This window comes from Stegostoma tigrinum, chromosome 5 (genome assembly GCF_030684315.1).
Source record: "Stegostoma tigrinum isolate sSteTig4 chromosome 5, sSteTig4.hap1, whole genome shotgun sequence".
NCBI classification, from domain to species: domain Eukaryota; kingdom Metazoa; phylum Chordata; class Chondrichthyes; order Orectolobiformes; family Stegostomatidae; genus Stegostoma; species Stegostoma tigrinum.
Genome location: NC_081358.1, coordinates 128,317,290 through 128,333,069, shown reverse-complemented (window position 1 = coordinate 128,333,069; position 15,780 = coordinate 128,317,290). Strand labels below are relative to the sequence as shown.

The 15,780-nt window shown below is 43.9% G+C and overlaps 1 protein-coding gene across 7 annotated transcripts in view; it reads right to left on the bottom strand.

Annotated features, from left to right (window-relative positions):
• Positions 1 to 15,780, bottom strand: part of faim2a (Fas apoptotic inhibitory molecule 2a) — a 57,054-nt gene that overhangs the window by 14,896 nt on the left and 26,378 nt on the right. For 6 of the 7 annotated variants that reach the window (XM_048528670.2, XM_048528677.2, XM_048528671.2 and 3 more), the window contains exons 8-10: positions 14,033 to 14,070; positions 9,802 to 9,889; positions 7,562 to 7,657 (exon numbers count right to left, since the gene is read on the bottom strand). In XM_048528670.2, coding sequence (XP_048384627.2) covers positions 7,562 to 7,657; positions 9,802 to 9,889; positions 14,033 to 14,070 — 222 coding nt within the window. The remainder of the gene's footprint in view (positions 1 to 7,561; positions 7,658 to 9,801; positions 9,890 to 14,032; positions 14,071 to 15,780) is intronic. The other variant, XM_048528678.2, reaches the window with a different exon arrangement.

Here is a 15,780-nt window from a genome sequence, read left to right as displayed (position 1 = left end):
CAAACCATCCACAACCTCATCACCTCAGGCTACCTCCCACCCACAGCCTCCAAACTCAAAGTTCCTCAACCTCACACCGCCCACTTCCATCTCCTTTCCAAAATCCACAAACCTGCCTGCCCTGGTCGAACCATTGTCTCCGCCTACTCCTGCCCCACCAAACTCATCTCCACCTATCTGGACTCCATTTTCTCCCCCTTGGTCCAGGAACTCCCTACCTATGTCCGTAACACCACTCATGCCCTCCTCCACTTCCTCCAGAACTTCCAATTCCCCGGTGCCCAATACCTCATTTTTACTATGGACGTCCAGTGCCTATACAGCTGCATTCCCCATGTAGATGGCCTAAAGGCCCTCCACTTCTTCCCAACCCGCAGGCCCGACCAGTCCCCTTTCAATAACACCCTCATCCGCCTAGCCGAACTTGTCCTCACTCTCAACAACTTCTCTTTTGATTCCTCCCACTTCCTACAGACAAAGGGGGTGGCCATGGGTACCCGCATGGGCCCAAGCTATGCCTGCCTCTTTGTAGGTTACGTGGAACAGTCCCTCTTCCGCACCTACACTGGCCCTAAACTCCATCTCTTTCTCCGTTACACTGATGACTGTATTGGTGCCATCTCAAGCTCCCACGAGGAGCTTGAACAGTTCATCCACTTCACCAACACCTTCCACCCCAACCTTAAGTTCACTTGGACTATCTCTAACACCTCCCTCACCTTCCTGGACCTCTCTGTCTCCAGCTTAGGCAACCACCTAGAAACCGATATCCATTTCAAGCCCACCGACTCCCACAGCTACCTAGAAAACACCTCCTCCCACCCACCTTCCTGCAAAAATGCCACCCTCTATTCCCAATTCCTTCGCCTCCACCACATCTGCTCCCAGGATGAGGCATTCCATTCCCGTACATCTGAGATGTCCTCGTTTTTCAAGGAAATCGCCCCCTCAGTGGTTGAGAGCGTCCTCGACCGTGTCTCCCACATTTCCCGCAACTCATCCATCACACCCCATCTCCGCAATAACTGCCTAAAGAGAATCCCCCTCGTCCACACCTACCACCCAACCAACCTCCGGATCCAACGCATCATCCTCCGAGACTTCCGCCATCTGCAATCCGACCCCACCACGAAAGACATTTTTCCCTCCCCACCCTTGTCTGCTTTCTGGAGAGACCACTCTCTCTAGGACTCCCTTGTCCGCTCCACAGTTCCCTCCAACACCACCACACCAGGCACTTCCCCTGCAACCGCAGGAAGTGCTACACCTGCCCCTCACGATACCTCTTCCCTCACCGCCATCCCAGGCCCCAAGAAGACTTTCCACATCAAGCAGATGTTCACCTGCACATCTACCAATGTGGTATATACTGCATCCACTGTACCCATTGTGGCCTCCTCTACATTGGGGAAACCAAGTGCAGGCTTGGGGACCGCTTTGCAGAACACCTACGCTCGGTTCGCAATAAACAACTGCACCTCCCAGTCGCGAACCATTTCAAATCCCCCTCCCATTCCTTAGACGACATGTCCATCCTGGACCTCCTGGAGTGCCACAACAATGCCACCTGAAGGTTGCAGGAACAGCTACTCATATTCCGCTTGGGAACCCTGCAGCCCAATGGTATCAATGTGGATTTCACCAGCTTCAAAATCTCCCCTCCCCCTACTGCATCCCAAAACCAGCCCAGTTTGTCCCCACCTTCCTAATCTGTTCTTCCTCTTACCTATCCCCTCCTCCCACTTCAAGCTGCACTCCCATTTCCTTCCTATTAACCTCATCCCACCCCTGTAACCTGTCCGCCCTCCCTGGACTAACCTATCTCCTCCCTACCTCCCCACCTACACGCACCTCTACTGGCTCCATCCTCGCCTCTTTAACTTCTCTGTCTCCTCTCCACCTATCTTCTCCTTTATCCATTTTCGATCCACCTCCTCCTCTCTTCCTATTTATTTCAGAACCCTCTCCCCCTCCCCCATTTCTGATGAAGGGTCTAGGCCCGAAACGTCAGCTTTTGTGCTCCTAAGATGCTGCTTGGCCTGCTGTGTTCATCCAGCCTCACATTTTGTTACCTCAGATTTTCCAGCATCTGCAATTCCTATTATCTCTGACAGAGTTTAGATAATTGGCAGAGTCAGAGGTGAATTTTTTTCTTTTACACAATGAGGACTTGTGATCTGGAAAGCGCTGTAAGAGAGAGCAGTAACAAATTCAACAATAACCTTCTTTCTTGAGATTGGGGGGAGGGTGGTTGGCGTTTGTAGAGGGACAGAGAAAGAGCAGAAGATGAACCAATTGGATTTTTTTTTACAAACAGCTGGCACAAGTGCAATGGACCAGAAGGCTTCTTTGCTATAAGATTCTACAATAACTAAAAAGTGGGTATACAGATGAATGGTCAAGTCTCTGGAGAAAAGACATCTAATTTATGAGCAAAATTTAATGTGGACTCATTCTGTCTTAGATTCATACACCAGGGGGACCACTACAACATGATCTAGAGTCAGGTGTCTGCTGGCCAAGGAACCTCTTTCAGAGTTGATGAGGAGGACTCTGAGCTTTGGACACTGTGATGCATCAGGGAGTTGTGTTCCAGAGTGGATGTTTTTTGTTCCAAAGAACAGTCACACCCCTTAGGTCAGGTACTTTGGAATTGAACTAATGATCAGGCTCTGGTGCGATTATAAATGAGGCTGGTATGGGGATTCAGATGATAGCAGTGGAGCAGCCTCAGCCCCTCATTTTCCCAACAGGTTTCAGATTCTTGCAACTGGGGCTGCAGGGTGAAGGAGCAAACACAGTGATGTGGGGAAGGATACATTTGAATGAGCAGAGTGCCCACCAGTACCAGGGATAGCTCTCAGGCCTGGAGTGGTACTTGGAGTGGGAATGGAAGGATCCATTTTTCCTGTCCTCGTGGGTATCATCTTCACAGGCAGGAACAGGAAAGAGTTTCTACAGGGGGACTGTGAGCAGCGAGGGGCTAACTTGAAAAACAGAATCACAAAGGCTGCTCAATCCCATCCTCACCTTTCATTGTTCACTCCTACCACCACTGAACACTCAGAGTCATTGAGTCATAGAACTGTTTAGCACAGAAACAGACCCTTTGGGACAACTCACACATGCCAACCAGATATCCGAAATTAATCTAGTCTCATCTGCCAGCATTTGGGACACATCCCTCTAAACCCTTCCTATTCATCTACCCATCCAGATGTCTTTTAAATATTGTAATTGTACCAGCTCCAACCACCGGCTCTAGCAGGTCATTCCATGCATGCACCACCCTCTGGAGAAAAAGTTGCCCCTTAGGTATCTTTTAAATCTTTTCCCTCTCACCTTAAACCTATGTCTTCTAATTTTAGAATCCTCTACACTGGGGAAAAGACCTTGTCTATTTATCTTACCCATGCCCCTCCTGATTTTATAAACCTCTGTATGGTCACCCTTGAGTCTCCAATCTCCAGGAAAAATAGCCCCAGTCTATTCAGCCTCACTCTACAGCTCAAACCTTCCAAACCTGGCAACATCCTTATATATATTTTCTGAAACATTTCAACTTTCACAACATCCTTCCTACAGCACGGAGACCAGAGTTAGAACATAGACATAGAACAATACAGCGCAGAACAGGCCCTTCAGCCCTCGATGTTGCGCCAACCTGTGAACTAATCTAATCCCCTCCCCCTACACTATCCCATCATCATCCATATGCTTATCCAGGGACTGTTTAAATGCTCCTAATGTGGCTGAGTTAACTACATTGGCAGGCACGGTGTTACCACTCTCTGAGTAAAGAACCTGCCTCTGACATCTGTCTTAAATCTATCACCCCTCAATTTGTAGCTATGCCTCCTTATAGAAGTTGAAGTCATCATCCTTGGAAAAAGACTCTCACTGTCCACCCTATCTAATCCTCTGATGAATCACAATGCAGTATTCCAAAAGTGGCCTAACCAATGTCCTGTATAGCCACAACATGACCTCCCAGCTCCTATACTGGATGCAATGATCAATACAGGCAAGTGTACCAAAAGCCTTCTTTACTACCCCATCTACCTGCAACTCCACTTTCAAGGAACCATGAGCCTGCACTCCAAGGTCTCCGTGCTCAGCAACACTCCTCAGGACCTTACCATTAAATGTATAAGTCCTACCCTGATTTGCCTAACCAAAGTGCACACTTATCTAAATTAAACTCCATCTGCCACTCCTTGGGCCATTTACCCATCTGATCAAGATCCAATTTTACTCTGAGCTAACCTTCTTTATCATCTACTATACCACCAATTTTGGTGTAATCTGCAAATTTACCAACCATACATCCTATCTTCATGTTCAAACCAATAATGTAAATGACAAAAAGGAATGGACCCAGGACCAATCCTTGCAGCACACTGCTGATCACAGGCCTCCAGTCTGAAAAGCTATCCTCCACCACCACCCTCTTCCTCCTACCTTCAAGCCAATTTTGTAGCAAATAGCTGGATCTCCCTAGATTCTGTGATCTAACTTTGCTAATCAGTCTCCTTTTTCAAACCTTGTCAAATGCCTTGGAGTCCATACAGTCAACATCCACTCTTCTACCTTCATGAATCTTCTTTGTCACTTCTTCAAAAATTTTCATCAAATTAGTGAAACACAATTTCCCATGCACAAAGCTGTGTTGACTGTCCCTAATCAGTCCTTGCCTTTCCAAATAAATGTAAATCCTGTCCCTCAGAATCCCCTCCAATAATGTACCCACCATTGACGTCAGGCTCATTGGTCTATAGTACCCTGGCTTTACCTTACCACCTTTCTTAAATAATGACATAAATTCAGCCAACCTCCAGTCTTCCAGCACATCACTCACAGTTATCGATGATACAAACATCTCAGCAAAGAACCCAGCAATCTCTTCCCTAGCTTCCCACAAAGTTCTGGGGTGCACCTGATCAGGTCCCAGGGATTTACACACCTTTATATATTTTAAGGAGTCCAGTACCTTCTTCTCTGTACATGGACACTTTTCTCGATATCACTCTTTCTCCAAGTTCTCTATCTTCCCTATCCTTCTCCACAGTACTGTACTCTGACACAATCTGTAACCTCATAGCCTGGCATATCCCCAACACTTCCATTACCATCAAACCAAGGGATCAACTCTGAATCAATAGAGATTGCAGGAGGGCATGCAAGAAGCAGCACGAGGCAAAACTAAAAATGAAATTAAATAAAGTAAGTGCTGGAGAAACTCAGGATGTCTGGAAATATCTGTGGAAAGAGTAAGTGAGAGAGACAGAGTTAATGTTTTGAGTGCATTTGACTCCTATTCAGAACTTAAAGGAGGTTGACAGAGGAGAATGAGGAATGAGTGGAACAAATGGTGAGGGTGTTCAGAACAAGAGACAATAAAATACCACTAAAAGATTAATACTCAAATTAAGAGCTCATAATATTTGGGGTTTTATGTTAGCATGGATGAAAGAGTGGCTGACGAACACATAACAAAAAGTCATAATAAAGGGGTCTTAACTCGTGTGCTGCATGGATCTGTGCTTGGACCTCAACTATTTACAACCAGTACTAGTGACTGATTGTGTTATAGCCAAATTTGCTGATGTCACAGAAACAAAAGTAAAGTTTTAGAGAACCAGACATCTCTCATTAGAGATGATTGGTTCTGGATGTGAGTTTGCTCGCTGAGCTGGAAGGTTAGTTTTCAGACGTTTCGTCACCATTCTAGGTAACATCATCAGTGAGCCTCCGACGAAGCGCTGGTGTTCCCTAGAAGCATGGCATTCCAACCGGAACTCCATCAACAAACACATTGACTTGGAGCCAATCTACCATCCCCTGAGAAAAAGAACAGGAAATGACATCACCAACCCAAGGAAACCTAACCAGATAAATAGAAAGCGGGACATAGCACCAGTGCTTCGTCAGAGGCTCACTGATGATGTTACCTAGAATGGTGACGAAACGTCTGAAAACTAACCTTCCAGCTCAGCAAGCAAACGCACATCCAGAACCTCAACCTGAGCTACAAATCTTCTCAAAACTCGCTAGAGATGATTGGTGGTGAGTTTAACCGGAGGATCAACATACCTCGGACAACATTGAGAAACAGTTATCATGAATCTTAGCCGATACAGGAATTGAACCTGAGCTGCTGGTGTCAATCTGCACTGCAAACATGCAGTCCAGCTAAAAGATAGCTAGGAAAGCAAACTGTGTAGAGTACATGAATATTATGTTAACAGCTATAGGTTAAGTGAGTGGGCAAAAATTTGACAGATAGATGTAATGTGAGAAAATATGACTTTGTTCGTTCTGGCAGGGAAATAGAAAAATGACATTATTGAAATGAACAGAGACTGCAGAATGCTGCAGTGCAGAAGGATATGGTTGCCCTTGTACACAAACCACAACATGTTAGCATGCAAAGGAATGCTTGCCACAACTGGGAAAAGAGGTGGGATGTAAAAATTACGGAAGTTGTGTTACAGCATACAGGGTATCGGAGAGACTGCGCCTTTGGCACTCCTTGTTCTGTGAGGGGCATATGTAGTTCACTAAGCCAATTCCACGAATGGAGGCGATTGTCTTAAGTGGAAAGGATGAACTGAGTGTACATTTATTAGCGCATAGAAGTATGAGAGGTGATCTTGCTGAAATCTAAAAGATCTGTGAAGGTTTGACAAGGTAGGTCCTGAGAGGATGCTTTGCCATGTGGGGGGAGTCTAGAACTTACATAAAAAACAAAGAACAGTACAGCACAGTACAGGCCCTTCGGCCCACAATAATGTGCTGACCTATTATTCTACTAGGATTGAACTACCCTACATTATACTATCATCCATGTGCCTATCCAAGAGTCGCTTAAATGTCGCTAATCTATCTGTCTTGGGGACACAGTTTCAAACTAAGGAATTTATTTAAGAAGGACTTGAACGGAGATTTTTTCCCTCTCTCAGAGCAACATTCATCTGCAGAATTATCTCTCACAGTTAGGTTGGGCTTATTCAAGCTGAATTAAAAGGATTTCTGATCTACAATAGAGTCAAAGGTTATGGTGGGGGAAAATACAGACAGGAAATGTAGGGTTAAGGTCACATTGGAGCAGCCATGATCTTATTAGCTGCTGGAGAAGACTTAATTGGCCATGTTCTGCTTCTATTTCTTACACTTTTACATAATCAGAATCTATCAATCTCATCCAACTTGTGCATTAATATTATTCTTTCTTCTATTAATACCAGTGTTGACCGGGAACAGTCACATGACTCTACCCTTTGTAGGGGCTACTCAGTATCAAATCATTAACAGCAGTTCAATAACATGGTTGATCATTGTCTCCTAAGGATAGGGAATAAGTGCCAGCCCTGCAAGCAATACCCACGTCTCTGGAATAAATTTAGGTAAAATGTTCAATTTTCTAATAATTTTCTGAATAGGTATTTCTAACTCATAAAATTCAGAGTCTGTTTACTTTAGACTAGCATATCAGTGTTTCTAATCACATTATCCTATTAACATCATAAGAAACTGACCTATGGTCAGGTTGTTTACTTACGTATCCAAATGGAACAGTAAAGACCATTACTATCCCAGTAATGAACAATACCATCAATAGTCCAAACATCAGCCCATGGCAGGAGGTGAAGTCAAACTGCAACAAAAAGCAAGAGTCAACAAGAGGATTTCTCCAAGTAATGGCTCCAATGCTACAGTAAACACCAGAGGAGTCAAGAGAGGGGATGATTAAAACCAGACATCAGGAGCTCACTATCCTGGTTTTCTGGCTGTAAAAACCTTCTCTCTGCCAATCTTTAAAGGCTTCCTGATTTCTACCCGCCACTTCTCTTTACAACACCTGACCAACACTTTTCTTTCCCCCGACCATTGTCAATACCCATCCTATTCCTCACCTCCCTCTTCCTGACCCCACTCTCTTCCAGATTTTTTTTATTCATTCACAGGATGTGGGAGTTGTTGGCTGGGTCAGCATTTATTGCATGTCCTATTTGCTCTTGAGAAGGTGGCGGTGAGCTACCTTCTTGAACTACTACAGTTCATGTGCACAAGGTAGACCCTCAGTTCTGTAACGGAGGGCATTTTTATCCAGTGACACAGAAGGAATGGTGATATATTTCCAAGTCAGGATGGTGACTTATGGTGATGTCCCCATCTATATACTGCCCTCATCCTGCTGGAAAGTGGGCTTGGAAATTCATTGGTCAATTCCCATCAACCTCACTCATTCCCTAACCAAGAATTACCAAGCTCCTATGCTTTAACTAACCCACTGATCCATCCTGGGCCCCACCATTACAAAGTCATTTTTGTACGCCAAGATCTCTTGTATAGCGTCAAACCAAATGGACAGTTTAGTGATAATGGGAACTGCAGATGCTGTAGAATCCAAGATAACAAAGTGTGGAGCTGGATGAACACAGCAGGCAAAGCAGCATCTCAGGAGCACAATGATGAAGGGTCTAGGCCCGAAACGTCAGCTTTTGTGCTCCTGAGATACTGCTTGGCCTGCTGTGTTCATCCAGCTACACACTTTGTTATCTCAAATGGACAGTTTATCTGTTCTGGTAATATTGAGCAAATGTCTCAAGTCACAGGGAAAACAAAAGCTTCAGCACTGACGGGGAGAAAGGGAGTTGGTGCCCAACAGTGGTTAGCACTGCAGCCTCACAGCGCCAGGGACCCAGGCTCGAATCCAGCCTCGGGCGACTGTCTGTGTGGAGTTTGCACATTCTCCCTGTGTCTGCGTGGGTTTCCTCTGGGTGCTCCGGTTTCCTCCCACAGTCCAAAGATGTGCAGGCTAGGTGGATCGGCAATGCTAAATTGCCCGTAGTGTTCAGGGGTGTGTGGGTTATAGGCGGATGGGTCTGGGTGAGATGCTTCAAGGGGCGGTGTGGACTTGTTAGGCTGAAGGGCCTGTTTCCATGCTGTAGGGAATCTAATCTAATCTAATCTAAACAGTGTGGCCAAGTCTCAGTGCTGAGCCATCAACAGTGAGCTGTTCCCTCTGTGATACAGTGAATGTACTGTTGTCCAATGTAACATGTTGTAAAAATTACTCAAGACATGAATTAGACCACAACAATGAATATTGTAAATGTTTTGGGCCCTTCTCTATGAAAGATACGCTGGAATTGGAGGTGATCCAGAGAAGGTTTATTACGTTCATACCAGTTTGGAGGGACTGTCTAACGAGTACAGATTGAGTAGGTTGGGCCATTACTTGTTTGAGATACAAAGAATGAGAGGAGATTTTATTGAAATACATAAGGTTATGCATGGCTTGACAGGGTGGATGTCAGGAAGTTGTTTCCCCTTGTGGAAGAATCTAGGTCTAGAAGGCATAATTTCATAATAAGGGATCATGCATGTAAGACAGAGATGAGGAGGAATTTCTTTTCTCAGTGGCTTGTGAAATTCTTTACCACAACGAATTGTCAACACTTAGGTAGACAAATTTTTAATCATTAACAGAATGAAGGTTTATGGCGATTTGGCAGGAAAGTGAAATGGAGGATTGTCAGATCAGCCATGATCTCAGTGAATTGCATAACATACTCAATGGGCTGAATATCCAACTTCTGCTGCTGTATGTTTTGGTATCAAAGCACTGACACTGTCATAATGGCACTACCTCAGCACTGACCGTCCAATGATTTGGCTCTGCCTCTCTACCATTAGGAATTGGCCTCACCAAATCCATGACATCAAGACAACAGTGAATGGGTTGTAACTTTAGCAGCCATTACCATATCACTGTGTTAAAAATGGTTAACATACCCTTGTTTGGAAAGAGAAGATGCTGACTGCGAGACAGACTAAAGCAGTGATCCCAATGCAGATCATCACACTCTTTGTGTTATGGTAACTAGGGAGGTAATAAGCAGATGAATTAATACTTACTTATCAAGACAGTCAGAGGTTAAAATGATCAAATAACAGTGTAAATTAAATTAAACTAAACCAAGCCCATGAACTGTTCAACCCAGGTTCCACACATAGTTCATTTTTGAAATTGTAAATGAAGCCTAGCTTTAACAGTTTTAAGGGGAAAGTGTTGCAGATTCATTCTTCTCTTTGTAAGAATAATGTTATTAACTTTACCATTTAAGGCATGGCTCTGAGTTTAAGATATTGTCTACTTGGTCTGGACTCCCACCACAATTGTATTAACTCCTTTGTGTGCTCCAAACAACGCGTGACTGAGCAACAGTGACAGCACATGTGAGAGAGCACACGGGAGCGCGTAAGAGAGATCGCAGGAGTGCGAGAAAGAGCGCAAAAGAGTGCGGGAGCCTGAAAGAGCACAAGAAAGTGTGCAGGCGCGAGAAGAAGCACGGTGGATGAAAGTGCGCTGGAGTGAGAAAGAGAGTGCGGGCTAGACAGTGTGGTGAGAAAGTAAGAGTGTGAGACAGTAGTGTGTGCAAGTAAAAGTGTGTTTGTGTGTGTTAGTGTGAGTGTGTGTGTGTATGACAGAGAGAAAGAGAGAGACAGTAAAAGTGTGTGTGACGGGTCAGGGTTATAGAAGGGCAGTGATCACAGAGGATTGTGGTGCTGCAGCAGATTCTTCCTCAGTTGTTCTGTTTTCTCAGAATTGACTTATTGCTTATCAAAGTCTAAACACAGGGGTTTCCCTACGTTCCCTGACTGCGGAGTGTGAAGCAGGAGTTGGGTAAGTGAACAGAGTTTAATGAGGGAGGGAACTATAAAATAATTTAAATAAATAAGTTTCATGAACACAATAATGATGCAGGGCATCATTACTGCAGTAGCATGTAGGTTCTTCTGGATGCCACAGCAATCCAGGGCAACCACTTCTGTGGTAAGGGTTTGCAGCTCAAACAGCTTTGGCTCAGAATGATCAGAGCTATTGTCACTCGAATGTTAATATTAAGACCCAGAAGTTATATGAATTCTGCCACTGCAGATTATGGAATTTGAATTCAATAAATTTGAATTTACGAATCTAATGATAGTCATGAAACCATTGTTGACTGTCAGGAAAAGCCCATCTAGCTCATGAATGCTCTTTAGGGAAGAAAACAGCCATCCTTCCCTGGTCTGGCTTACACATGACTCCAGACCCACAGCAATGTGATTGAACTCTTAACTGCCATTAGGGATGAGCAATAAATGCTGGCCTGACTGGTGTCGTCCTCATCCCTTAACAAATAAAACGTTTGTTCCAGGAGGCAGTCAACACTCCTTAGGTTATTACCTTCTGATTTAGTCCATGGTAAGGGATAAGAGAATAGGACTGTGAGTCAAGTAGGCAATACGATCAAGAAGGTCGGAGTGCAGAAGCCTCAATCTTTGCAAATGTCTAAAAGGTTGCAGTTTGTACGATCGGAGCATAGGCTGTCACTTGAATGAGTTGACTGATAGCAGCCAGTCAAGTTTGGGGGAGTTGGGGAATCCCTTATACTAAGAAAGTAAGGCCAGAAAAGACATTCTGCATAAGGTAGTATAAAAAGCTATGCCTTAAATAGCAGAATATCCCGAAGGTCATAATCTCTGGATTACCTGAACCATGGATAATTGCAATAGGGTAGGGAGAGAAAAAAGATGAATACATAGCTCAAAGACTGGAGTGGGAAAACCAGGTTCCAATTCGTGTGGCAGTGACACCCGTACTGGGGAAAATGGGGCTGGACTTCACCCCTACTGTGCTAGGACTAGAGTTCTAATAAATTGTTATTAGGAAATTTGAGAGAGGGCTTTAAATTAATTGGTGTTATGGGGAAGCATTTGGGAAAGATTCAGTAGATATAAGGAAAATGACAAAGCAATAAAGGAAATTGCAAGCGAAAGAGCATGGTAACATAAAGGATTTACAAAAACAAAAAAAAGGTCTTTGTATCTGATGTCTCCAGCCCTCACAACTAAATGGCTGAATTGTCAACTCAAATAGAAATTCATTTCTACAACATGATAGCCATTACATACGTGTGGTTATAAAGCAAACAAAATAGGGACCTGAAAATCCAGAGGCAATGATATTTAGGAAGGACAGGAGCTACATCCTCTTTAACATTTCCTCCAAGGTATGTGGCTGGCAGTAGTTTTTGGATCCAGTGTCCACATTGGAATTGGTATGCATGGAGCCTCCAAATGGCTGCAACCACTTAGTGTGAAGGGAACATTGAAAGGGAGCTGGAAACAGGAGGTAGGGTGGTTCGGTTAATTAAAGACACATTAGTACTATAAGAGATGACCTGAGTTTTAAAATTCAAGATTAGAATCAGTTTGCCAGGCATGAAGAAATAGCAAGGGGCAGAAGATCTTGGTGGGAGTTGTCTGTAGGCCATCAAACAGCAGTGATAATGTAAATTACACTATAGATCAGGAAATTAGAGGTGTATTGTTTTCTTAGTTCTCACGGGGCAGGGGCATGACTGGCTAGGCCATCATTTATTGCACAGCCCTAATTGTCCAGGTGGCAGTTACTAGTAGGTCTGGAATCATATATAGGTCAGACCAGGTAAGGATGGTAGATTTTCTTCAAGAAAATTTGTGAACCCGGTAGATTTTTACAACAATTGACAAGGTTACCATTAGATCGACTTTTTAATTCCAGATTTTTACTAAATTTAAATTTCATATTAACAAGGCAAGGGATTACAATATTAAAGGTGAAAGCCTGGAAAATACTGAAGATCAGAAGGACCTTGGTGTACATAACCACAGATCACCGAAAGCAGCAGGATATAGATAAGTTGGTGAAGGAAGCACCTGGGATATTTGGCTTTATTAGACAAGGGAAACAAGACAAGATCGAGGAGATTATGCTAGAACTGTATAAACCACTGGTTAGGACATAATGAGAATACTGTGTGCAGTTGTGATCACCATATTGTCGGAAGGATGTGACTGCACTAGAGAGGGGACAGAGGAGATTTACCAGCATGTTACTTCGGCTGAAAGGTCTGAGGTTTGAAGAAAGATCAAATAGGCTGGGGTTGTTTCAATTGGAACAGTGAAGGTTGAGAGGGGACTTTATAGAGGTACATAAGATTATGAGGTGCACTGATAAGAGTCCAACACAATCCAGGAGATGGAATACAATGTGGAGAAATGTGAGTATTCCTAAAATTATGAGAGGCTAGGAATGTTGAACTTCAAATGGAGGTGAGTGCCCTTATTCAGGGATCTCTGAAAGTTAATATGCAAGGACAGAAAGCAATTAAGGCAGCAAATATATGTCAATCTTTATTGTAAAAGGACTGGAGTACAACAGTACCCTTTCAGTTCTGAGTAGAGGTCACACCGGAAACAAAACATTAATTCTGTTTCTCTCTCCATAGATGTGGCCAGACCTGCTGGGTTTCTCCAGTGTTCTCTGTGTGTTTGTTTTGAATTTCCAGCATCTATACTATTTTGCTTTTATTATAAGAGTAAGTATGTCCTGCTGAAATTATGTCGATGCTTGATGAGATTGTAGCTGGAGTAGTGTGTGAAGATTTAGTCTCTTTACCCAAGGAAAGATATACTTGCTATACAGGGAGCACAAGATTCACAGATTAATTTCTGGGATGGAGGGATTGGCCGAGAAAGAAGGATTAAAGAGACAGGTTCTATGTTCTCTGGACTTTAGAAGGATGAGAGGTGACCTCTTTCAAATGTACAAATTTCTTACAGAACATGACAGGATGGTGAGTCCAGAAGCAAGGGACAGAGTTTAAGCAGGTAAGCCATTAAGGTATTTCTTCACTTACAAGACTGCGAAATTTTGACATTTGCTGATTCAGAATTCGAAGTCTCAATCATCGTAGATTTTTACAGATTACAAACACTAAGGAATCTGGGGATAGTACAGGAAAATGGTGCTGAAGCAGAAGATTCCCATGATATCAAGGTATGGTGGAGCTGGCTCAAAGAGCCATATGGCCAACTCCTACACCTCTTTCTTATGTTTTCTGCCTGATGGATCTCTCTTGCTTTCCCCGCAGTGTTCCCATTAATGGCCTGAATATTTTAATTTGTGTGAGTTTTTTTTAATAAGAGTTCTTACGTGGTAAGCATTCCTGCCATGTATGACATGCCCAGAGTCTAAGGAGAGAAGGAAAGACCACATCAGACAAGAGAAGTTCAAATTCACTGAAATTTATTTAGTCCAACTGAATTAGCAATGGTGGGTGCAGCTCCAACAACACTCGAAATTTGACACCATCCAGGACAAAGCAGCCTGCTTGATTGGCACCACATATACAAGCAATCACTCTCTCCACCACCGATGCTCAGTACTAGCAGTGTGTGCCGTCTACAAGAAGCACTGCAGAAATTCACCAAAGAACCATAGACAGCATCTTCCAAATCAACAACCACTTCAATCTAGAAGGACAAGGGCAACAGATTCAAGGGAACACCATCTCTGGCAAGATCCCTTCAAAGCCAATCACCATCCTGACTTGGAACATATTGATTTTCCTTTAGTGTCACTGGGTCAATGTCCTGGATTTCCCTTCCTAAGGGCATTGTGGGTTTACCTTCAGCACGTGGGCTGCAGTGGTTCAAGAAGGCAGCTCACTATCAAATTCTCAAGAGCAGCTATGGACGGGCAATAAATGCTGGCTAACCAGCAATATCCACAGCTCCGGAGCGAATGAAACAAAAGATGAGTCAGGAAGAAGAGAATGAAATGATGATGGCTAGACTTTTACATCATGTTCTAACTTGCTCTTGGGGTGCATGATTATTTACTGGAGGATTGAGTCATTCACCAGAGCCACTTGTCACCCAGATCAGATTGAGGTAGCAGAAACTGAAGGACATCAGTTACTCAGTTGGGGTAAATTCAACAGTTTTCTGGGTGATTTCTCCCAGTGCCAGACCATAAATTATCCAACTTCCCAGATTGTCTTAACAAAACAGGAACTCACATTCTGCAGCATCTAATCCAGGATCAGATCCACGAGGCTGCTGTGTGGACATGTACAAAATGCCACTGTGGTGCAAATACCACCTGCTACAGTCTCTGCCTGTGGAAAATGATCATTTCAAAGAATAACTGAGACTATTAAGGTTTGGATCCATGTGGGCTTGCAAGTGAAACAGTCGGTCAATTTGGGGTTGGTGAGGTAGAATCCAGGCAAGTCAGTTTGCTGGCCAGAGAACAAACTGTAAAACCAGCCCGTTTGCAGGTCAGCTGAGCTCGGAGGGTAACACTGTCACCCCAGAGGCAAGGCCACTGTGGGTTCAATATGCCCAGTTAGAGGGGTCACCTTTCAGAGAAAGTGTTCACCCAAGGTCCTATCTGCATTCTTTGGTGAGTGCAAAAGATCCCACCAGCTGTTTCATAGAAGGACACTTTCTGCTATTCATGTTGCTCTACAGTAGAGATTGGAGCAAACAGGCAAGTGGAAAAGTGGGAGAAGACGGAAAAAAAAATTTTAACAAACAAAGAATTCCACTTCCATAGTGTCACTATAGGGGTAGGCCATTTGGCCCCTCCAGCCTGTTCCACCACTCAATAAGATCATGGTTGATCTGACTGTGGCCTTAGAATCCCCATATCTCCACTATGGATCAATTTTAGAGTGACCAAAGCACTTTGCCAGCCAGTGACAATATTTTTTAAACAAAGTCACTATCGTAGCGTAGGAAATGTGGCAGCCAATATTTACACAGCAAGATCCCACAGTGATATCTAAATTATCTTTTCATGACGTAAATATTGACCATAGGACAGGAGGGCACGGGGGAAGGGGGTTGGTGGGGGCAGCGCAGCTCAAAATCTCTTCTTCAAATACATCATGGAAT